The 25,441-nt window shown below is 38.4% G+C and overlaps 1 protein-coding gene across 2 annotated transcripts; it reads left to right on the forward strand.

The window, feature by feature from the left end:
• The first annotated feature begins 682 nt into the window (after positions 1-682).
• On the forward strand, positions 683-25,210 carry cenpe (centromere protein E). Of its 2 annotated transcripts, XM_086069767.1 has the most exons (49): positions 683-858; positions 2,391-2,503; positions 2,613-2,702; positions 2,777-2,895; positions 2,991-3,110; positions 3,367-3,448; positions 3,518-3,585; positions 3,970-4,044; positions 4,593-4,644; positions 4,749-4,836; positions 5,695-5,824; positions 6,226-6,345; positions 6,590-6,742; positions 6,830-6,980; positions 7,144-7,237; positions 7,389-7,632; positions 7,717-7,773; positions 8,243-8,410; positions 8,827-8,901; positions 9,079-9,147; positions 9,380-9,511; positions 9,827-10,004; positions 10,097-10,251; positions 10,606-10,704; positions 10,839-10,988; positions 11,142-11,225; positions 11,364-11,480; positions 11,557-11,667; positions 12,911-13,024; positions 13,130-13,330; positions 14,032-14,145; positions 14,233-14,454; positions 14,627-14,740; positions 14,859-15,053; positions 15,207-15,320; positions 15,556-15,756; positions 16,303-16,383; positions 16,956-17,081; positions 17,200-17,394; positions 17,481-17,678; positions 18,397-18,609; positions 19,559-19,753; positions 20,193-20,348; positions 21,000-21,149; positions 21,519-21,619; positions 21,697-21,794; positions 22,947-23,079; positions 23,155-23,492; positions 25,062-25,210. In XM_086069767.1, exons 1-49 carry the CDS (start codon positions 803-805, stop codon positions 25,124-25,126), a joined length of 6,474 nt encoding a protein of 2,157 aa, XP_085925893.1. In that variant the 5' UTR covers positions 683-802; the 3' UTR covers positions 25,127-25,210. The 2 variants fall into 2 exon arrangements, with proteins under 2 accessions (XP_085925893.1, XP_085925894.1); XM_086069768.1 differs by lacking the exon at positions 11,364-11,480.
• Positions 25,211-25,441: the final 231 nt, after the last annotated feature.

Below are 25,441 nucleotides of genomic sequence, written 5' to 3' on the forward strand. Positions count from 1 at the left end.
AAGTGAAATGAAGAAAGCAATACATAAAGCAAAACATAATGCAGTCGAGCATTTTAGTGATAATCCTCTGAAAATGTACAACAGAATTGGGAATGTAGGTAAAACACCAAATAACTGGAAAATGGCAATTACTGTACCAACTGAAAAAAGAAAAACACACGAAACCACCCAACAATGGCATCACATTGGAGAACAATCGTATTTCCCAAGGTTGTTGTAGTATAATTTTCGTCCACGTGGGTTCACTATTCTCCCATGACTGTTTTCAGCTGGGGTAACAAAAATAAAGAAAATTAAGAAAAAAAAGCTTTAATCATGGTTCTACACCAGATTTAACCTTTAGCTCCGTTTGTTTTTAGATGGAATAGTCGATTAAATAAAACGAAAATGAAATGAATTCACTTCAACATGTACTATATCAAGTGTAAAAAAAAAAAAAAAAAAAAAAGAAGAAGAAGAAGAAGAAAACAAGCAGATATAAAATTATTAGACATATATTGTATTTTTTAGAACAACAGGAATAAAAGAATGTGACAATCAAATGTACTTCGTTTTATGTCATGTCGTTTTAATTGGTAGTCATTGCAGATCAATGGGTGGCGGACAGATGGCGGTAAAGTGCCCCAACGCTATTTGCCACTCTTATTTATAAAGCAGAGAAGAAATTTGAATTTTAAAAGCGAACCACCCTGAACCAAGGCAGCAGTTCAGTTGAGTTGAGTTTTTAGTTCGCGGAAGAGTGGTTTGTTGACTAGGCTGGCTAGAGTTTAACTTTTATGTTAGTTTTTTTTCAAACAACAAAATGGCCGAGGAGTCGGCCGTGAAAGTATTTGTTCGACTCCGTCCATTTATTGAGAGGTGAGTTGTAAGCGTACGGTTAATTGTTAAACAAACGGTAGATGTGCATAGCATATTTTACAGACAATGCGGTTAAAAGCAACGTTCACCGATAACATTTACGTTAAGCACAAGAGTTGACTGCCCCCCCCCCCCAAAAAAAAAATCGTCCCTGCCATTTTTGGCTTATTCCAAGCCCAACTACAATTACCGTGGTGTGTTTTTTTCTCTGTATAACGTGAATGTTACGCAGTTATTTTGCCGTAACGGTAACTCGCCACCTAACGTTATTTTGCCGTGACTCTCACGAACATTACTAGTGCAAATTCTGTGCCGGTAAATGTATACCAGCTGGTGCCGTAGTGGGTAAAGCGCTCGAAGTCGCTGCGTCATGGGTTCAAATACTCCTCTGTGCTTTTCTCATTTATTTAACTAGCCCAATTGCTTGTTTGTTTCTTTTATTGTTTGAAATTTCTTGCAGCCAGTCAGGAGTTGTAAACTATCCGTTTTGTTCCATGTGTTTATAGAAGAATTGAACTGTTATTTGTTGCCAGATTACATATATGCCACATTTGACTGTTAACCTAATGCTGCCGTGATGGAAAAGCTGCAAAGTGTCTATAAACCTGCTCTGAGGGTTGTCGTCATAGGCTTAGGCTGACCTATTTTTGGTGGCAAAATAAAGTAAAAACGTTGTCAAAAGAGATAGAAGGGTGTAAAATGAGGCAGGGATCAAGCAAAGTGCGTGACTCACGGCAAAATAACAGATTCCCAGCAGTCTACACATAACACTAAAATAACGCATTTACAGCCAACCTGCTGTAATCACGGTAAAATAGCCGTTCACGCCAGGCCAAGTATATATGCCTCCATCGATTGACCAATCGGAGCAGGAGAGTTGCCTGTCACGGCAAAAATAACCACGGCTAAATCATTTGCACGCCACACTTGCTCAGTTTTCAAACGAGACAAATAATGAAGTATCTAATTACAAAAAAAAAGAATCATTTTGGTTTAACTGGCATTTTTGCCATGATGGCCTTCTGCGGATCTGTTACGGCAAAATAACTGCGTAATGAACATACGTGTAACGGTAACTTGCCACCTAACGTTATTTTGCTGTGAAACGCACGAGAAGTACTAGTGCATATTCAGTGCTGGTAAATGTATACCTGCTGGTGCTGTAGTAGGTAGAGCGTTCCCCTCTCTTCACGTCACGTCATGTGTGCTGTGGTCACGTCTCTGATCAACTGCTAAAGTTTCAAACATCAAAGCGTATGTAGGAATGAAATGTTAGCTATATAAATACATTTGACATGAATCGTGCAAACACCACCTGCCACTTCTTGAAACGGCATGGCTTTATATGGTACGTCAACATAATCAATAATCGTAATTTCCCCTGACCTCAACTACACACAAACACGTTGGAAACCGCAAAACAAGATGAGGCCGACGTAAACAGTGCCCCCCGCTTTTTAAGACGGCAAGTATCCCATTCCTAAAACTGCAACGTTAAAATATCTAATAGCTTCAATGTTTCTTTGTTACAGGGAAGAATGTGCTTCATCAGAAAGGAAAGAGCCTGTTCAAGTCTTTTGGAAAACGGACAAGAAATTAATTCATCAGATTGACGATGGCAGTTCAACAAAGTGTTTCACTTTTGGTATGGTTTTCCGCACAACAATATACTTTGTATATTTTTCTATGAATCTACAGAGCGTGAAATACAGTCGCAGTATAAAATCTACGGTCAACGTCTATGTTTTGTACAGACAGAGTCTTCACTGCTGAAGAAACAACCAATCAGTTATACCAGGATATCGCAAAGCCATTGGTTGTTTCAACTGTGGAAGGATACAATGGTTAGTAGTAATAGCACATGAACGCTACATGTTCTTGCGCATGTGTAAACTCTCGCCGGTTTTGCTTTAAACAGGTACCATATTTGCTTACGGTCAGACATCCTCCGGAAAGACATTCACAATGATGGGCAGTGACCATGTTCCTGGTGTCATACCACTGGCTGTTGACAATGTCTTTGAAACCATTAAAAAGGTCCAATATGTCATTGATTTTATGTTTTGCCATGTGCTACATTTGTTTGCTCAATATTATTTGATCACTCCCGTTCTCTTTTTTTTGCTGTACAGTGTCCAAAGAAGGAGTTTCTTCTCAGGGTGTCTTACTTGGAAATATACAATGAAACCGTGACTGATCTACTTGTAGACAAATGGAGAAGAAAACCTTTGGAAGTCAGAGAGACCATAAACGTAAGTTGTCCATCCATCTGAGTGCTCTTCATACGTTGTTTGCTGTGCTATTAGGGTAACGATTTAATCTACCTTGCTCGTTGAGTCTTGCCTGTCTTATGAGACCCAAATTTTTGTGTGTGTGTGTGGGGGGGGGGGGGGTTACAGCTTTTTATTTTTTTAAGAAATGTGCTCTGTCAGTTTAGTTTTCTGGTCTCGTCGATAATGGTATTTGTAATTTTGAATGTTCAGCATAGTTGTTATCTACTCTGTGCAGAAAACCATCTACGTAGCTGACCTGACTGAGGAACTGGTGACCTCTTCTGCACAAGTATTGGCCTGGATTCGCAAAGGAGAGAGTAAGTCTGAGGAAGTAGCTCCAGCCATGCGGAAGAATTATTTCATGCCGTGTGTATTTGATCCTGCAGAAAACCGTCACTATGGAAAGACTGAAATGAACCAGCGCAGCAGCCGTTCGCACACCGTTTTTCGAATGGTAAGCAACATAGAACGATATTCTGCATTTTGATTGTTTTGACAAGTTTATGACTGCACTTTTCAATCATATCCTTCTACTCTATCTTTTCTTGTGAATCCCTACATATATTTGCGTAAAAAAAATAATTTCAAAAGTGTTTATGCACTGATTAACCTCAACATAACACTTTCTAACAAATTTAATTTAAATATTAAAATGTATAGATTATAAAGGCGCAGAAGTGGTTCATGTCTGTGTATGCATTGTCAAAACTTCAGTTGCAAATAAAATAATTAAAAAGTTGTCTTATAGCTACTATGTGCTTTATTTTTTTAATCAAGATATCTATTCAATTATCTAGAAAAAATAATTATCAATAACAAATGCTCTACTGTGATTTAGATCCTAGAGAGTCGTGAAAGAAGCGACCTGGCATCAGGTGAAAATGCAGATGGAGCCATCATTGTGTCCCATTTAGTAAGTATGCTTATCTTTGTGGTCTACTGTAATGTGTTGATCATGTTTGCCAAGAGGCAGATCTTAGTTCTTTGCTTAGCATCGTTTTTTCTTTGGTCATGGTAGTCTGCTGCCAAATTTGTAGGCACTACTCTTCATTCAGAAATGTAGGGCTGTCAAATATTTTGGCATTTGGATATCCGACTGAAAATTCTATTGACTACTCCAGTATTAAACAAATAAATAAAAATTGTGGTTAAATAACATTTATGTTGAATACAGAAGAGAAAATTTCACGAGAGACCATGATAATGAATGATAAACTTAATTTTTAGAAAATCTAATTATTTTTTTACTTTAACTAACAGCTGCTGTATTTTCTTCTCTGGGACCATTAGTCAATATTGGGCGAAGTGACTTCAATTTAGCTATGACAGTAAATTTGAGTAATACTGGTTTGTTTACAAAACAAAACAAAAAAAACAGTAGGAACTGCAACTGTGTCAGTCTGTCAGCAAAAGCGTGCACTGTGCAGTCATTTTGATTTTCTCCCTTTTTATCTGTTTCAGAATTTAGTTGATCTGGCTGGATCAGAGAGAGCGAGCCAAACGGGGGCTGAAGGTAAAAAAATGCAGTTTTACACCGTAATTGAAACCTCGCTTGCTTTAATGTTATTGATGATAAACACTAGTGCAGCAATTGACTTGAACAAATTTGCTTGCTAGGTACACGCTTGAAAGAAGGCTGCAATATCAACCGCAGCCTTTTCACACTTGGCCAAGTGATAAAGAAGCTTGGTGAAGAAAGTCAAAGGTACGTCAAATGTAGATACAGTTGTACCTCGGAGTTTGAACATAATTTGTTCCTGTGGAGTGTTCAAAGTCCGAATTGTTCCACCTCTGGAAAAAAAATTCTCATAGAAAATAATGTAAATGCAATTAATCCGCTCCCAAAACAGAAAATTCCTATTTTAATTTATATTTATGTATTTTGCATGTACACCCGGTACAGTATTTACACAAACAATTTTGTTGTGGTGTGTTTGCATCAGTGGGTTAATGATGTCTTTTACATTAGGCATATTGTTGGACTACTATGGGGTCCTTGCATGCGCTCTTAACGTCAGGCACGTTGTTGAACAGCTAAGGGGGGTGTCCTCATGCCAGTATTTACGGAAGTAGTCAGTCACGGTAGTTGATGTTGTAGAAAAATTCAAATGTACGGAGCACCTCCGTGAGTGTTCACGCTCTGACAGGAAATGAGCTGCGCTTCTTCTCAATGACTGCAACGACAGCATTCGGCATAGCTCGGCTTCACTCGGCTACCCGTTCAAGGCACGTTTGGCTTTACTTGGGTGTTCAAACTCCGAGGCATTTTTTACTCCGATTTTTTTGGTTGAAGTCCGATTTGTACTAGTTCCGAGATGTTCAAACTCCGAGGTTCCACTGTATGTGTTGTACTTAATTGTTGTGACTGCTTCAAAGATTGTTTCATCTGTCACTGCTCACTTCTCGCAATAGTGATTTTTATATGTACAGATAGTCACTATGTAAGTGAAACCACAGTCATGTTTAAAAAATAAATAAATAAATAATAATAATACATAAACAAAACCTAACATCTTGTATTTAACACAAAAATTCTGAATTATTCTTAACATTGTGTTTCCAGTAATTTCATAAACTACAGAGACAGTAAGTTGACACGCATTCTTCAGAACTCCCTGGGTGGAAACGCCAAAACTGTCATCCTCTGCACAATCACGACTGCATCACTCGATGAGACACTCCGCACTCTACAGGTTGGAATATACAATTTCTTCCATGGCAGTTTTCTTTATGATGTCATTAGAAATGACAAAAAGAGCAATGAGAATTATCACTCCCGTGTTTGGTGTTTAATTCAAACAGACACTTGCTTGGAGCGTTTTTTTTTTTTTTGGCTTGCATCACCACAACATCCTCTTTCGGCTTGAATTTAAAAAAATTTGGTGGCCGAATATTAGGTACATCACTCACTGTGTGCAAGCCTTTGTGCTGATTTATATATCTGTAAAAATGTTTGCTTGGCAAAGAAGTGCACAATGCTGTTGTTTGGGGTGTTTTTGTTGTTGTTGTTGTTTTTTTGCACAATATTTGGTTGACATTTATTGTTGGATGTTGCTTGGTGTTTAAATGATCTTTCAATGTGTTCATTCTAAAGTTTGCTAGCACTGCAAAGAAAATGAAGAATGATCCCCATGTAACAGAAGTTTCTGATGACGGCGCGCTGCTCAAAAGATATCGTAATGAAATTGTTGACCTCAAGAGACGACTTCAGGAGGCAAGAGACTTTTTTTTGGTTCTACAATGCTTGGTGCATCTGCAGAAGTGTTATTGAAGAATCATTTTTTTTGGAATAATTTGTTTTAGTTTGACATGACTCTTTGAGTGTGGAGTAGAATCTTGTACAGGCCATTTAGGCTTCATTCCCTCCTTTCATTGTTTTTAAATTGTGCTAAATAAATAAACAAAGCGAACCAAGAATAGTTTTTAAATGCATTGACCGAGTGATCCCCAAACTACAGGTTTCCTCAGAAACACAGACCACAGTAACAGAGAAAGAGGTGCTCGCTCAACTTCTCCAAGAAAAACATCAACTTCAAGTAGACCAAGAGGACAGAATAAAAAACCTCACCAAACTGCTTGTGACTAGCAACAACCTGACTCGTGTACAAAGGGTAACTAGTGGTCAAAATGTTACAGTATTTAAATTCAGATTCCCCACCCCACCCCCCTTAACAACCTCTGTGATTATTGTTTCGAAGGTGCCCAAACGCAGAGTTACATGGGGAGGGAAAATGTTACGCTTGGCCCACTCTTCTGCAAGTGAAGATGGAACATCAGCCCGGAACATTGCTGACTCTTTCAGTCTGAAGAGGAAAGCAGATTTCTCTTGTGTGATGGAGCTGGGTGAAGGTAAGCACAATAACAGACCCATTCAAGTTAGTCCCGTTTCTCATTACATGTTAATAGTACTGCAAGGCTTTTTTTCTTTTTTCCTGTGGTAAAGCATGCCTTTGGCAATCAGCAGGGGAAAACGTAGAACCGTAGTTAAATGATTAACTTTTGTTTTTAATAGAAGATGAAGACTTTTGTGGTAGCTGGGAGATTCCTGACGAGACATCAGAAGACTCAAGCGAAAGTCAAGAATTTATCCGTAGCTTTGGAAACAGGTACTGGTGCTATGATAATCACTACTGAATTATTGTAATGCATTTAAGTTCCATTCTTGTTTTTGTTTTTTTTGTTCCTGTATATAGATGGTTACATAAGTATTATTATAAGAAGTATTTCGTTTGCAGTGTATGTATTCATGTCTCTTAGGTCAGCTGAAAGAATGTCAGAACTGGAACTCCAACTTGAAACAGTAGGCCAGCAAAAACAGCAAGCCTTGGATCAAATTCTGGCAATGGAGGAGAAGGCAGCAGAAGTTGACCTCAGGCTCAAAAGTGAAGCTCAGCAAAAAGCTGAAGCCATGGAGAAAATAGAGATGCTGGAGCTGTCTATGGCGGAACTGAAAAGACAACTTGAAGAAAAAAACGACAATCAGTCGAAATCTGACCAACAGGTGTGTCAAACTGAATTTTGTTTACATGGTCTCTTGCACACCGTTTTGGTTTCATTTTAAACTCACTTATTTATTTTTTTGTAGCTGGAAATAGATCTTGCAGAGATTGTACAGCGTTTTGAGATTCTGGCCACAGAGAAGGTAACTTTCTTGAATTGCAAAAGGAAACATTATATTGATTTAGTATAGCAAATAGTGGACGTGTGATATACAATGAATGGAGTTGACATTTTAGGGAACTAATAATTTGTGGTCAAATGTCCTGCATGATAGCAGGAGCTTGATTTAAGACACATCTATAAGTAGGCACCGTGTCTTTTTGCAATGTTCAGCATGATTTCTTCTTTTCATTTTGAAGGATTTCTGAAATTTACTTTCGTATCAGAATCGCTTTAAGTACCATGAAGTGCAAAATGTGTCTGACAGAATGCTGTTCATGATTGTTAAAAATTTCAGTAATCAGTTTGATTAATTTATGTGAAACGGTCGCTACATGGAAAAGTTTAAACTGCTCAAAACAATCATGCTAGCAAAATGACATGCACACCAGCTAATTATGATTTAAAGGAAACATTATCTGAGTAGTTCTTGCTGTTGATTGCCTTTCCAGGATATGATGGAATCTGAGCGGGAGTATCTCAAGCAGGAGTTGGGTGTTGCTATGGAGAAGACCCAAATACTGGCAAAGGAGAACGCTGCTCTTGCACAGGACGTGAAGGAAAGGGTGGAGCTGGATGAGTTCGTATCTCTTGAGGAAAAGTTCAGAAACAGTAATGAGGTAATTAAGAAAATGTATAGAAATCAAAAATAATTGTTCTATTGAATTTTGATTACAGGCGACATTGTCAGAACTATCTGTTCAGCGACCAACTAAAAATACCCTGCAGTTTGCTGTTGTTTGCAATGTGGTTTTTTTACAGGCACTATTTTCAAAAGATTGCAATAATTTTTAAAGCTTTGACTTTCAATGTGCCACGATTCTGTTTTTGTATAAGCAAATGAGCTACACAAACCACTTTTTTTTTTTTTTCCGTTTTTCAGTGTTGTCATTGTCAAACCCGAAATATTTCTTCCTACAGCAAAAACAAAGGAATTGACTGCTTTGTTCAAATACTTGTAGAGGTGAATGTATTGGTTTATAAAAAAATATATTTTTATAAAATGTTAATATTTCCCTGATGTTTGATCTCACAGATCGAGATGCAAAATAAAATTAGCTCGTTGGAGAAAGCGATTGACTCTCGTGAACTCCAGTACTTGGAACTTGAGGTGAGGTGACACATAATTTCAGTGACAATATGCAATACTTAAACTGTTCAAATTAATGAAAAAAAATTTGGGTGTGTGGCTTAATTTTTTTCAAGTTTTTAAAATCCAGATTTGCATCAATACATCCATTAAAAAAAATCTAATGTGTTGTTGTTGTTGTTGTTGTTTTTTGTTTAGAAATATTTGGAAAATCTCTCTGAAGAGCTGAAGAAGAAAACCAAAATTGCTGATGACCTTCAGGATATGGTACATATGGAGTATTTGTTATACACACTATTGACCCTTATTATATTTTAATTAATGTTAGTCACCATTGCTGGTGTGTGTGTTCCACATTCCTGCACAATTATTACATTTTTGTACTGTATACCCAATTTAAAATGTGTATGTGCAAGCAGTCATTTAAAGGCTCTTTGTTTTTTAACTCCTTTGTAGATGTGTGCAGTTGAGCTCTTAACCTCCCCCTTTTTTTTTTCAGTGTGGTAAGGACTTGGCTGAAGAAGTGGCAAAGCTTCGCCTTTCCTTAGATGATGCTGAGGTCCTTGGAAGAGAGACAAAGAAAGAATGGGCTGTCCTCCGCAGTGAAAACATTGCCCTGGAAGAGTTGAAGGTAACAAATTAGAGAAAATATATAAACTTCTGTCACATCAAAACATTTGGGATTGTCATCAGAAGATTAATGTGAGAAAAAAGTCATCATTTATCCTTTATGGGCCTTTTCCACCAGCCATTTCATAAATATTTGCACAGTGGACTGCCCATATTCAAGGTGGATAAGGACAAGGCTGGCCCGCAAATAGCAAATTCGGGTGTAATTGATTTTTACAAGTACATTAAAGAAAAATATTTTTATTAGCTCTGAAAATCCAGGAATAAACCGCCAGTAAGCATTTTTCACGGAGCTCATTTGCGTCGTTATTTTCAGACGACCCTGTCACTCAGCCATGAGAAAATGGAAGCTGAAGTCAACACCCTGCGCTTGCAACTTGAGGCTGAAAAATCCAAATTCAGGAAAATGCAGGCGGATCTCCAGAAAGAGCTCAATGTTGTGTTTAGTGAGAACATGAAGCTAATGTCTCTTCTTGATGGCAAAGTCCCCAGAAGTAAGTTTTCCAATATGTCGTAATCCAACTGCCCAGCTTGACAGCAATGGATTTTGAGTGATGGCAAGTCATGAAATTGTTTCCGTTCACAGATATAATGGATAGTGTGGAACTTGAGAGAACAGTGACCAACCTGAAAAAGGAGCTAGCGGCATCTCAAGAAGCTGAGGGCATCCTGAGAGCTCAGCTGGAGGAACTGGGGTCACTTCAGGCCCCCCCGTATGAAGTGAACAACCTGGAGAAGCAGGTTTGTTTATGGTGTAAAACTTCAAACTCAAAATGCCATCTTTTGGGGGGCGGGGGAGAACATTTTCCAAGCCTCTAATTCTCACAATATGTATGACCATTTATACTGCTAGAGTCCACAAGAAATAGCTTTAAACTACAAGTAGACCTACACATATTCTCAAAATGAGCTGTCCAAGAAAAAATTAACTTTTAAACACAATTGATTCAATTATTAAAATGTTGATTTATTTATTTATTTATTACAAAAAAAAATAGATTTTCCGAGACATGGAATGTACTGTAGGCTAATGTCTATACAGGAACTTAAAGATATGGGAATAAGAAAAATGTTGTCTTAATGTCTTGTGTTCAGATTTCTGCTAAAGAGATGGAGAAGCAAGAATCAGTGGTTGCGATGCTTACTGCGGAAAGAGACCAGCTCCGGATGGATTTGCAAGAAAATATAGATATGGTCAGCTCTCATCCTACAGCTCTACTAAACCTCTTAATTTCTGTCCTAGCATCTTTTTTCTTCTTTCTTTTTCGTTTCTGTGTCCAAGGCCATAGCCTCATAATTCATTCCATATGTAATTGTCATCAAAACAGACGATTGAGAATCAGGAGGAGCTCAGGACTGCACTTGCGAGAATAGATACTCTGAAACAACGGATCAAAGAGTTGGAAGATTCTCAAACATCCAATTTAGGGAAGTCTTTTGATGACATGACTGCAGAGCTTGAGACGCTTCAAATACAAGTATGTTTTCAAAACGTAAAAAAAAAAATGGTGGATTTTTGTGTGTGTGTTTTTTGACTCGGCTATGCATACTTGTTGTACAGTAAGTTCTGATCTCAGCTTAGTCTGTCTGATTTATTTTTTCCCACAGTCATGTTTGTTTTCCCTTTTCAGAAAGAGCGACTTGAGGCTACTCTACAAGTGGTCAGTGAGCAGAACAAGAAATTAGAGGCAGAGCGGCAGCAATTTATTGATAAGGTGAGTCGAGGCTTTACTTTTTCATGTTGTCAAAACAACACATTGCAGATGATGAAACGATTTTGGCATATATTGCAATTATTTCTCTATATATTATATGTAGCTAAATTGGGACACCTGGTCATTTTTGTCAAATAGGCTGCAGAGAATCAAAGTCTTCTACAGTCTCTCCAATCTCAGCTTCAAGAGCAAGTTCAGAGAAATGATGACATTGAAAGAAATGGTCTAGAGAGACAAGCTCAGCTGGAACATGAAGTTTGTTATTTATTTATTTATTTACTGGAACATGTTGTAAATAATACACTTAATCTCTTCGTTTCTTCATTTTTAGGTTGAAGAGTCTCAAAATCTTCTACAATCCCTTCAAGATGAGTTTGAAGAGCTGAAGCAGAGTAATTGTAATCTTGTCAAGGTTACTGAGGAGTGTGATTTAAAGCAAAGTGTAAGTAATGAGAGTTGTCATACTGACATTTTTCCCCATACGATTTGTCCATCCGCCATGTGTTTGTTGTCAGTGCCTATAAAAGTACCTCTATTTGGATCCATTTATGCTCCTTTTTTTGTGGTAATATTTGAGTAAATAAGAACAGCTCTTACTTTCATTCAACTCAATCTATTACATTTTTAAACAAACTATAAAATATTTGGTAAAAAGAAAATAATTTTATTTTTTATTTTTATTCTTCTTAGAAAGTCAGGGTCCCATCACTGGTGAGCTATTTTTAGAACAGACCATAATTCGTGCACGCTGGCACCTACCCAGTAAGGCCAATGTGTGTCTCTCATTCTTCCATGGTATGGTACCATAGCAAATACAGCACGTACCATCGTCCGTATGACTGTGTTCACCATCTGCAGGTCCTGCATCACCAGTTTGTAAACGTCACATTTGTATTTTTAAACTGTTTGGAAGTGTAGGCACTCGCACAGCACACAAAGTATGCGGAAATATCCGGCGCACACAAAAGGAGGCTGTCGGTCAGTGTCGCTGCTCCACTCCGTATTGGGAATTTCATAGGGAACCAAACCATTTATAACTTGCATTTTTGCAAGGTAATTGGTCCCGGCCTTCGCGGTCCATTCTGTCTTTGTAAGAACTCACACGATTATTGTATTTTAACATGTTATTCACTCGAAAATGGCGGCGATGGCGGATGATGACGTCGGCTAACGTAGTGCACAGGCCCTATGGGGAGATGTCACAAATTTCCATAAGTCACACCCCTACGCAGTTTCCGGTTATTGTTGCGACATACAGGCAGTGTCCCAATACTCGTTCTTCCACCCTTGTGCCCCGCAATTGCGCGTTCCCGTTGATGGGTGTGAGTGTGTAGACTGTCTCAGTTTTCCGACGCACTCTACAGACTCTCTCGCAGCACTGAGACACCCTACACAGTCGCACCCATTAATGGGAACCCGCAATTGAGGCGCACTAGGGTGGCAATGTGAGTATTGGGACACGACCTATTACGTCGCAACAGTAACTGGAAACAATGTAGGCGTGTGACTTATGGGAGTTCCGCCTCCTATATATCCCATTTACCTATCCGCGGGTGGGCGTGCAACGTATCACCACGTGAAAAGTGAGAGAACTCCGTATATATTTTTTAGGACCCATGGTAGGGCTGAACGATATATCTAAAAGTCCACTGTTTGTTCATGTTCAAAATGTGGATCATTTTCAGAAGACTGAGAACCAGGCAGCGCTTATGGTGGCTCAAGAAAAGATCAGACCTCTACAGGAAGAAGTCAACCTGTTTATGAATGAAAACAGATATGCTGCTGAATCTAAAAATCAGGCATGAAGTATTTTCTTTGTTAAATATACTGCAGTTCTTGACACATTTGATCATATTTACTGTGCATAGTTATTTCCTTTAAGCCAAAGTCTCACATCCTCACAGATCCAGAGGCTGGCTGAGGAGCTTGAGTGTGTGACCGCGGAACGAGACAACACTCAATCTGAGATGGAGAAGCTGGTGTGTCAAGTGTCATCTCTCAGTGAAGAGCGAGATCAGCTGCAAGACCAACTTGAGGTACTGCGGCAGGAGACGAGCCAGCTAAGAGCAGAACTGGAGGTGATGGCAGGAACACATCGTCTTGAGGTTTGTTTGACAAAATTCTACTTGTGGAAAATTGAGTTCAGCCTTTAACTGTTGGTGTTTTGTAAAATTCTGAAGATCAGAATGGTGCACCGATCACAATTTTTCGATCTTTTAAAAAGTCTGAGCTGCCATTCCCGATTTTTTTTTTCCCCCAATCTCAATTTTTTTCATAACCATGCACCTTTAGAGTTCCAATCTTATTTATTGGAAAACATTGAACAATATCTGTGAAATAATACAAACTGGTTGTTTTAACTGCAAATTAAGTAGTTCTCTGAAATGAAAAGCCTATTAGTCATCTCTTCAAAAGAGGACAGTGGCTGACTTTTTTTAGACCTCTGAGGAGGGAGATGAGATCGGTGGAAAAGATCTGTTTATATTTAAGGCCCGATCACCGATCTCCCAAAACTAAGGAAATCGGCCGGCTGATCAATCGGTGCACCCCTAGTTATTTTGGTCTTGTCAACCCCAAATAATTTCCAGGCTAGGCACGTGGACTTAAGTCTTGCTAAGTTTATTAGTCACTAATACGAGACTTCGATTCCATGTTGTCACTTGTAAGCACTTCACCCGTCTTCCACACGGCTGGCGCCACTGAGTCACGTGAATGAATCCTGCGCGCTGATTTGAAGATGTCTTCAACTTAACTTGAAGAAACCTGTAGGGACCCTGATCTGTAAACTCCTTGTTTTCTCTTTTAGGTCAAAGAGTCTCAAAATCTTCTACAGTCCCTTCAAGATGAGATTGAAGAGCTAAAGCAGAATAATTGTAATCTTGTCCAAGTTAGTGAGAAGGAGTTTGATTTAAAGGAAAGCGTAAGTAATGAGAGATGTCATATTTACTTATTTTTGTATCTGTTAAGTGTTTTCTGTGCTCATAAAATACCCCTCCTTTTTAAACAGATAAAGATTTTGAGTGGAGAGCTTGAAACTGTAAAAGCAGAGCGGGATGCCCTATGTTTGAACAAGGAGGCTGGACATCAGGCTTTCACGGAAGAGAATCAGAAGTTGCTATCCAGAGTGAAGTTTCTCAGTGAAGAGACGGATCAGCTCCTTAAGACGGTGGAGGAACTGAGAAAGGACAAGATTCAACTCAGAACAGAAGTGGAGGAAAATGAGGACATGGTGAGATACTTTGCATATCTTAAAGGCTTGGTTGTAAACTTGATCGATTGTATGCATACCGTGCAACCGATTAAGTAATCCTGGGGCAAAGTTGGGTACACGACGGGTCAATTTGTGGTCTTAATAGAAGTGCACTATATTTGTTCATGTTGAAAATGTGGCTAATTTTCAGAAGACTGAGTGCCAGGCTGAGCTTATGATGGCTCAAGAAAAGATCAGACTTCTACAGGAAGAGGTCAACCTGTTGATGAATGAAAACACATATGCTGGCGAATCTAAAAATCAGGCATGAAATATTTTCTTTGTTAAATATACTGAAGTTCTTGACACATTTTATACTGATATTTTATCAGATTTACTGTGCATACAGTTGTTCTTTAAATGAAAGTCTCACATCCTCACAGAGGCTGACTGAGGAGCTTGAGTGTGTGACCGCGGAGCGAGACATCACTCAATCTGAGATGGAGAAACTGGTGTGTCAAGTGACATCTCTCAGTGAAGAGCGAGATCAGCTGCATGACCAACTTGAGGTACTGCGGCAGGAGACGAGCCAGCTAAGAGCAGAACTGGAGGTGATGGCAGGAACACATCGTCTTGAGGTTTGTTTGACACAATTCTACTTGTGGAAAATTAAGTTCAGCCTTTAACTTTTGGTGTTTTGTAAAAAAAAAAAAAAAAATCTGAAGAATTGCCTTTTAAATGTCTTCCATTTAACTTGAAGAAATCTGTAAACTCCTTGTTTCTTCTTTTAGGTCAAAGAGTCTCAAAATATTCTACAGTCCCTTCAAGATGAGATTGAAGAGCTGAAGCAGAATAATTGTAATCTTGTCCAAATCAGTGAGAAGGAGTTTGATTTAAAGGAAAGCGTAAGTAATGAGAGTTGTCATACTGACTTATTTTTATATTTAAAAAGAGGTCAACCTGTTGAGAAATGAAAACGCTAGTAAAACTCAAGAATTTCAAAATCAGGCATGTATTATCGTCTTTGTTAATGTGGACCTATGGCTTTATTTCTAAATATACTTCCGCTCTTGATATCTATTTTATGGTGTTTACTGTGTATGTAGTCGTAGACATTTCATTTAAACCAAAGTCTCACAGATCCAGGGGCTGGCTGAGGAGCTTGAGTGTGTGACCGCGGAGCGAGACATCACTCAATCTGAGATGGAGAAACTGGTGTGTCAAGTGACATCTCTCAGTGAAGAGCGAGATCAGCTGCATGACCAACTTGAGGTACTGCGGCAGGAGACGAGCCAGCTAAGATCAGAACTGGAGGTGATGGCAGGAACACATCGTCTTGAGGTATGTTTGACAATTCTACTCGTGGAAAATTGAGCTCAGTCTATAACCTTCAGTGCTTTTAGTAGTTTTCCTGAAGCTCAGCCTGTATGGTAGGGCTGCACGATATTGGGACTACGTGAACAATTTTTCATTAGCCCTAATTCGTGGGGCACATAATGCTACCATGTACTTCCTAACCATGACAAATGCTATTTTAAATGCAGACAAAATATGTGCTTCCATCCATGCATAGAAATTGCAATTCAAGGATGGCACAAGACTGTAATTGACTATTAAAGAGCTACATTATTGTTGATCTCTGCAATGTAAGAGAACACAATTGAGCCGAATCGGTTAAGTTAGGGTTAATGTGAATTGGGTCCATTCATGGGCATTTTAAGACTTGGTCACAGACTCCAAATAACTAGGCGTGTAGATTTTGATCAGAACATGCAACGATACATATTTCTTCTTCTTTCTCTAAGTACTAATGCTCAAACTTAGCCTTAACAAACAAATATTGTGAATGAAGATTTCTTACAAATGCTTATTTATTGCCTTTTTTAGTTACAGCAACTAAAAGAGCAGCTGAAAACATTCAAGGAAAATGAAACTGTGGCTCAAGCTGAGGCCATCGCATCACAGCAGGTTTGTTATGAACTCAGTTTTTTTCAGTTTTAGTTCTGTAATGCCAATTCACAACAAGGTACTTTACATATCCGCCAGGTTTAAAGCCACACTCTTTCCCATGAAAAGTAAATGTTTATTATTGTTCTGTACAGAAGACAGTACAACTGGCTAATCTTTGGTAGTTTGGGTTAACATCTCAAGCAAAACAAACCTATTATTGGACTGAAACATTTGAAGGGCATATTGGAATTGACTTAATTTTTCTTGTTTTGGCATAGTGTTTAGATAAGGTTGACTTATTTCCACCAGCAAACCTGGGATGGTTCTAAACTTAATTTAACAAGCATAAGACAAAAGTTGCACATTTTACAATTGTTCGATGGTTCCTTTTATTTAAATTGTCTTATGGGTGCTATGAATGAGAAGTTTTTTGTTTTTGGAGATAGTTGGGTTAATAAAAAATAAAATGTATGTATGCCCAAATTGGCACAAAGTGTACTCAGTAGTTTAGACCACTGGTTTTCCTCATCTTAAAACTGTGTTCATTGACATTCAAGGTTTCTTCCTCCTGTTCTCGTTCGCCTTTTCAGTTGCTCGTTGAACCAAACGCAACCATCTCTGTAGCCAATGAGAAGCTTAGAAGTTGCGACTGGCACTTGATGGTTTCTGGGGTGACGGCATCATCAAGGCTGCATGACTTGACTTTGCGTCTTCAGGTAAAATGCATCATGTTGCACTTGTACGGTGTGTTGATTTTTCTCTTCGCTTTCACATCACAAGGATTACCCGCCCCTCAGTACTTTTCTCATACCCCTCAAATGATACCATTTACAGGAATTGTTTGGAAGATTCCAGCAATTTATAGACAAAGCCAGCCAGCCTCACGCCGCGTTCCAACGTGGCGCCCTGGTGGTGGAATGTTTCCTGAATGACGATGACTACGGCTCCTTTCCTCAAGACACGCGGAAAGCTCACAACATAGTCTGTGAGCTGGGACTCAAGAATTTGAGGACTCTCCAGAATATTAATGTAAATAATCATACTGTACATTCCTTCCATTTATTTCCTTGAAGTCCTTTCTTGACATACAAAATTCTCTTGCTTTGCTTTTCCAGGATGCCGTTGTGGGGAAGGCTAAACTATTCAAGAAGTTTTTTCAGGAGTTGGTCAGAATTGATGTGTCTGTCTTTAAGGAGTGGTGCTCGCAGGATGTTTTGAGATGCAGAGCTTCCTCTCCCAAAGATATGCACTGTTACACAGATCAGGAACACAGACTTGCTGAACTGGTAAAAAAAAGACAGTTGTATGTGCAGGTGAGCTTAGCACCCCACCCCCCCATTTTTATTCCAGTAAATCTGTACGTTTGGGCCAGAGCAAAAAAAGTATTGCATTGGGCTCTCTTGTTTGCGTTTTTTTATTTTTTTAGTATTAGACTTTTAATTTTTTTGTTTAATGGACTATATGCCACGGAGGAGGCGGAACTTCCGTGTTTTCACCCATCCACTTAGTTTTTGTTTCCGGTTTGAGTCGTGTGGGCCGTGTCCCAGTACTTGCGCTTCCGCCTTTGTGCCCCTCGGTTGTGCGAGGCTGCGAGTGTGTAGTGTCTGTCTCAGTGTCCGAAGCATTTCAGATAGCCGAGACGCTCTCCCGCCGATGAGCGGGACCGTGCGGTTGAGGGGTGGGGGTGCTGATGTGTAAAAGTCGAACGTCCGTGGCATCCTACCCCATTAGTGAGTGGAGGCGGGGCGTGGGGTAAACCATTATTCGCTAAAAATCCTACCTGTTTGCATTTTGGTGCTCGTTCTGAGTTGCCCTAAAATGCTGCAAAAGGATGCCAAATATTAATTGGAAATTGTTTTGTTACAGTATACAGTATGTGTGGTCTATTTAGTATAGACAACTCAACATTTTGGTGATTGTGGGTACTGGGTATTAATTTCTGGTGTTTTTTCTATCATGCTGGGTTTGGGATTTACTGTACTGTATGATCTTTGCTGCTTTTAAAATGGACGAACATGCTTGGTTTTACAGAAAATGGGCGACTTTTTGGAGAACCTCGGGGCAGGCTTGTATTCTTATCGTAGTGAAGTTTCTGCTGAGGTCAGAGAAAGGTCGAGGTTCTTCAAGCAGGTGCAGGATGAGCACGACAGGCCACCATTAGTTGTCAGCAGGCTGCACCGCATCTTTAGTGCTGAGATTGACAGAAGATCTGCAATGATGCAAAACAGAGAGAGGATTTTGCAGGTATGTTGTCTGTACTAATTACTTTTCTCTTTTTATTTTTTATTTTTTTACTCAACTCGGTCAACAATTTTGCCTTTTTCCTATTTGCTTAGTAGGAAGAAATAGCCAGTCTGTAATATAACCCTTCTTTAAACAGATGGAAACAATTAAATATTTAAATGCTGTTTTGTTGAACTTGAGGAGAAAGTAACTGCATATGCCCTGTGGCTGTTGCTATATTGCTTGTACAGTGTTTCCATCATTTGTTTCAATGCCCTTTTCACCCCTCACAAAGTTGTTTAAAGGAACTACAAATTCGCAGAACATTTGTTGAGCTGGCGAGAAAACTTCAGAATGTGTTAAATTCTGACTGGGATCATGTGTAGGACCATCAAGATGAAGTTATTTGATATTATAAAGTTATTTAATTCAGTTTGGTTGGACAATGAAAAATGTTCACTTGTGATATTCTGATCATTTCTTCCAGATCCCAAAACTGTAACATTTAAGTACAAGTAAAACATTTAAATTAAATTAGTTGGACTTTTGATGTAATTTGACCATTTGAACTTCAGGTTAGTGTTATCATAAAGGTGCCACTAAAAAAAACTGTCAAAAGTGTCCTGAAAAACGACAAAAGAAAATTGCTTTACTCCAAAGCAGCCGCAGAAATTTTAGGTGAGTTGTCAAACCAAACAATAGGCAAAATTCACCAATATTAGTGTGTTAGTTTTTTATTTTTATTTTTATTTTTTAAGGTTGTTAGGAAATCAAATTACAGTATGTTACAAGTTTTTGACCAACACAGCTTGTTTTATGTTCCCCGAGGAGACGCCCATTGCACTTAGGAACAACAGACCCCCGAGAGCAAAAGAGAATTGATGGAAATGTGCAAAATAAAATTTGACTTTGGATCTGATAAAATTGCCTTTGCATACACAAGCTCATCGTCTCTCTGAACCGCCTGCAGGGCATATTTGATGACCGCAATGTTCGGTGCGAGGAATTGCAGCAGCTGAATGCGCAGGCTCAATTCCAGTTGGAAGAAGAAAAAAGCAAGTGTGCCGATCTGCAACAGAAGCTGGGGGAAGCTCCAGCAAGGTCAGAGCTGACTGTCCTCTGTAACAACCAAGAACTACTCTATCAATCTGAGGAGAAAGTAAAAGTAAGTATCATCGATTTTAGGTTCATGGCTATCAGCAAATTAACTGCCCAGGGCGTCAATTAGTAGTCCATGCTTGACATTTATATTGCAACTTTTTGAGTTCACTCAGTGACCAAAAGGAAATTGCAGTTGCTCCTAATATTACACGCAAGTAAATTCTGTGAAAATAATAGACAAATACATCTATTGAGGATGACAGACAATTATCTTACTATTGGAATGTCCAGATACCAAACATCCCCTACGGTACGGTAGTATCAGATAATTATGATCACGCTTTCTCGACAGTTATTCATGATAGCAGCCACCTTGCACAATTAATTAGGCATTGCCTCAAATTCAGTTCTGAAGATAGAAGTGTGAGCAAAAGTAGCACTGTTATCCTTAAGGGCTAATTAGTATTAGCAAAGTAGTGACATGTTGTTTTTATTTTTACCAGGTTTTGTGGCTAAAGAATAAGATGTTGGAAGAGGCCCAGCGAAAAGGGAGCAGCTACAAGATGGCCGTTCAGCAACATGAGGCACAACTTCGGGCCCAAGTTGAAGAGCAAAAGCACAATATCAAAACCCTGAAGAACCAACTGCAAGAGTCTGAGGTTGGTTTCAACTTAACCTCTCTTGGGGCTTAGCAATATGGCCGAGAGAAAAAAAAAAAGTATATATATATTTGTATGTTTTTAATTGACATATTAAACCCAACAAACATGTATTTAAAGAAAATATCCTGTGTTCATAAGTTTACTGATTTTTCATAGCTTGTGCATAAGTTCCTTTATGCCACAATTAAGTAGTAACTTTTGTAAACACTTTTTGTAAACCACCCTTCAGCATTACATTTGGATATAACAGAACTTGACAGAATGAACAGTGTATAATTTTTCATTTTAAAAACTCACTATTCATTTCAATAATCAAAAAATGTTCTATCACATCAATGTACTTTTTTTTCCCCGTAGGTCTAGTAATCGCTAATTATATTACATACATAACATAGGGTCTAAAATGTAACTTTGAAATGCACGCGCTTTGATCTTAAGTCGTTGCATTCTATTAGTTCACCACTAGGCGGCAACAATTTCTACACACTACTTTTTTTTTTTTAAGTTTAAAATAAATATGAACATTTTTAGTAAGACAGTGTCCCATCACTAGTGAGCTATTTATAGAACAGACCCGTGGGCTATGTATAGTAACAAGTATTAGAAAAAGTAGTAACATGTTATCTTTATCGGGCTTTGTGGCTAAAGAATAAGAAGCTAGAAGAGGCCCAGCAAGAAAGCAACAGCTACAAGATGGCTTTTCAGCAACTTGAGACACAACTTCTGGAAAGTCGGGCCCAAGTTGACGAGCAAAAGAACGATATCAAAACCCTGAAGAGCCAACTGCAAGAGTCTGAGGTTGGTTTCAGTGTCATTACTTGAAAGCTATGAGGGCACATAATTCAGGATTAACTCATACACTACTGAAACGCTCTTGTTAGATCACTGAAACAATCTCACACACTTCTGATTTTCACATTAACAACTGCAATTATCACACGCAACTCAAAAGCTCTACCACAGCCTGCTGAATTTTCTTCTTTCACACACTGCACTTTTTTCTCTTCACTCGTACACAAAAAAATTGTCACTTTTTTTGTGTGTTTATTTAAAAAAATATATATATATTTTTTTTGGTCATATACACAACTGGAACACACACACACACACACACACACACGTACTTTAATGCGACACTGTTATTTACGCACCGCTTTCCTGATATAGAAACGTGAATCGCCTTCAGCTGCTGATCTGCAGAAAGCCCAAGCTCGATTGTACATGAAGGAAATGGAGCTGAGCGTCGCTTATGATAAGCATCAACAAGAGTAAGGACCTGCCAAAACAGTACCAGTACCATCTTCTCCCTGTTCTTCACCTTGTGCACCGAATGTGTGTCTGTCAGGATCCAGAGGATGACCACCGTTCTGCATACGAAGGAAGCGTCAGTCAGGACACTGAAGGAATCTTTAAGGACATTGCAGCAGCAAGGAGAGATCTCGTGTAAGGCAGTGGCTCGCCATACTTTTTACCACAGAAAAATACTGACCACCATTAAAATACAACAGTAGGCCCAAAAATGAGGCTTATCATTGGAAGCCACCGGCAACATTATGCACAGTTTGAACATTAACACTGTGCTTAAATATAAAAAATTTAATTAATGAATTGATTAAAATGTATATCACACATAAGAGTTAAAAAAAATATATATATATATATATATATATATATATATATATATATATATATATATATATATATATATATATATATATATATATATATAAAATCTGTACTTGACAAATGTTTTTTTTTTTTTATCCAGTAGAGCACGTTTTTCAAGTACAAAAACAATTGTATTATTTTTATTTTATTAATTTTTTGTATTTTTTTGAATAATTTTTTTTCATTGATTAATCAAACAATTGTGGGGGAGGACAGGCCATATATAGCGAGAGTTTGGCCAGTTGTTGTTTCAACAGGGTAACAAGATGGCGTCCATATGTCATGTGACCAGCTGTGATTGGCCAAAGTCCTCTCTTTAAACGGCTCTAGGAAGGAATATCTTTACTTTACTGTATTTCACAACCATTTTTCCCTGATTAAATTGCCATTGTTTAGTGATTAGAAAAATTTCACTTGAGAGGGATAATGTATATCGAGTTATTAGTTCATCATTGTTTTGCAAGTAAAAGCAGATTACAGTGTTCCCTCGTTTATCACGGGTCTTGCGTTCCAAAAACTACCCGCGATAATGGAAATCCACATTAATTTTTATAATTAATTTTTATATATATATATATATATATACTTTTTTTTCTTCTCGTTTTGGTCATACTATATTTTTTTCATTTATTATGTATGTTTTAAGGCTGTAAAACACCTCACAACACATTTTATACATGCACTTTTCTCCCATACGCGTTAACATTTTCTCACATGCTGTATCTCTTATTTAAATGGCGGACAGCGGCGGCGACGTACATGCATACGTTGTAAAAAACAACAACCAAAAAGTAAAAAAGCACAATGTAAAAAATTCGCGAAAGAGCGAGGCCGCACAAGATGAACCCGTGAGAAAGGAGGGAACACTGTATTGGAAAAATGTCAATATTATTTTGATTATTCAAAGTTTCTTGAATGTTTCTTTAGTCTTGCAGGGTGAAGAGCTTCATGAGCGATTGGTAAACCCGCGAGGTTTGAGCAAGCACAGCGCAGTGCTGCAAAAGAGCGCACTGGAGGAGGAAGTCAAACGGCTACAAACTCAAATCGCGCAGCTTGAAAAGTAAGACGAACACGCAGAGTAAGTGTGGTCGCATCAGTCGGACTTCCTCTTGACCTGTTCCGTTTCGCCCCCCAGCGTGATTTCCAGCCTGCAGGCGGACGTTACCAAATGGAAGAACAGAGCCATCAAGCTCAAGTCAAAGGCCAAAGAGAATGTCCAGGCCGCGCTGCCGTGCACTCCCACCAAACATGGACTTCCTGTGTGCCCCGACTTCTTCCCTCAGTCACCAAAGAAGTCCGCATTTGCGCCCCTAAAGGTCCAGGACTCCCCCAAGACACTGTTGGATTCGCCAAGAGTCCCACTGCTTGACTCTCCCAAAAGCAAATTTTTTGACAAAGCCGCAAATGACGACATACTCTCCAGAACCTTTCCCAGGGGGTTCTTCGATAATTCCAGTCTCGGAATCAGTGCAGGTAAACAAATCCCACCTTGGAGTGCAGTTTCTTTGCAATTCTGCCATGATGAGGATGTTGCTTGTCTTTGTCAGATGTTTCCGGTGTTCCCGATGGGGAATCTGCGGACACAAGTAATTAGTCAATCACATTTTGGGTGCTAACTAACATCTCGTCACCGCCAGGGTTATTATAGTTTCGGGATTTTTCATTTTTTAATTTAGTTCGTTTCAATTCGTTTTCAAGGCGGTTCTGTTAGTTTTTATTAGTTTATTTCATAAATGCTGAGTTTAAGCATAAGTTTTAGTAAAAAAAAATAATAAGTGCATTACTTGTGCGCAATATTTAAAAAAAACACCTTTGGAGCAACGTTATCTGAAGTTGCTTTTCTATTGGCTGCTGCTAGATGACGTCACTTTTGTGTGACACATTTTCAAATGTCCTTATTCCGGTTAATATCAAAATAAGTCTACTTAAAATCATCCCCAAAGGCGTATGAATAAAATGTATTACCAAAGACTAAAACAAAGGACATTTTTGCTATAATTATAGTTAGTTAGTTTTGTAAACATAAAATGTAGTTTCAGTTTTTGTTTTTTTAAAAGCATTTTCGTATTTATTTTATTTCGTTAACAAAATTGTTTTTGGAATTTTAGGTTTAGTTGACCTTGGTCACAACCCTAAAAATAATTGCCCCACCCCAAAAATCACAAAAAGTTGAACCAAATATTAATTATACAGGGTGACACCAAAAAAAGGGAACTTTTTGACAATCCAATAAAACCAAGAGTAAGAAACAATGTTGAAATTTCCCTTTTTTTAATTTTATTTTTTATTTTTATTCCTCCTGCACGAATCCACTGCAATCTGCTTTTGAGCGGCCTCATTGACCGCTGCTAGATTGCAGGGATTCCATCATTGTTTGATTGTTAAATGGCATGTTTTAAGGTTTCAATTATTATGAATAACACATTTTTCTTCCATCACTTTTGGTTTTATTGGATTGTTAAAAAGTTCCCATTTTTTTGTGTCATCCTGTATTTTTAAGAAGTTGATTTCAGGGGTAGAATTCATGATGCTATGTTGTTGCAGATTTTAGCAGACAGAAGTGGCTCACATTATAATGTGGAAAGGCAAAAATATTTTTGGTACGTCTAAGGCCATTTCTAAGATGGTTGACGATTGACATTTGACTGCACTGACACGATGACCTGCAGCCACATGCACATCCTCCTTTTTGGGCGAATTCATATTTCTCAACGTGCGTCGCATCACTACCTTGGGCCAATCAATCTTGAACTGATTATACAACATGATATAATGTTGGAGCATAACTTTACAATCACTGATGGGGGTGTTTTGCGCGTGATGAATGAAAAATCAAGACTCCTTTTCTGTTTGGACGACACCTGCTTTAAAGTGTCAAACAATTGATCAGATGATGTGAAACAAATGCACGGGAGGTGTTTTCAGCACAATTTCTTGGGCTCGGCAAGTAAAGGGGCACAAAAAAAATGTCAAGTGGTGTTATTTCCACAGGTAAAAGAACACTTTTATTAATGACTAACCCCCCCCCCCCTTATTTTGCAGATGCCAATTCGGCTGGATGCCCTTCTCAGCCACTGGATGGGCCAGAAACGTGTATCACACAGTGAATATAGTTTTTAGTTCATACACCATTCATTGTTCATTGTTTTAAATCCATTTGATTAGAATTCAATAAAAGCAAACACTTTTATTATTGGCAGTGTCATTCAGTGATTTAGTTTTGATTCCACATGAGAAACATTAAGAGAGGGAAAAGGAAGTAATATATTTTTTAGGTGCAGTTAACAAAAATGCTGTTTCTGGTGTTTGTAAAAAAAAAAAAAAGGGGGGGGGTCGGGTGTGTGTGAAGTATTTAGCCGTTAGCAGTTGTTTACTCAAGCAACACACTAAATGCACTCACAATTTTTTTTTTTATCGCTGTA

Source organism: Leptonotus elevatus, chromosome 2, assembly GCF_054856555.1.
Source record: "Leptonotus elevatus isolate MCC_2025b chromosome 2, RoL_Lele_1.0, whole genome shotgun sequence".
NCBI lineage: Eukaryota > Metazoa > Chordata > Actinopteri > Syngnathiformes > Syngnathidae > Leptonotus > Leptonotus elevatus.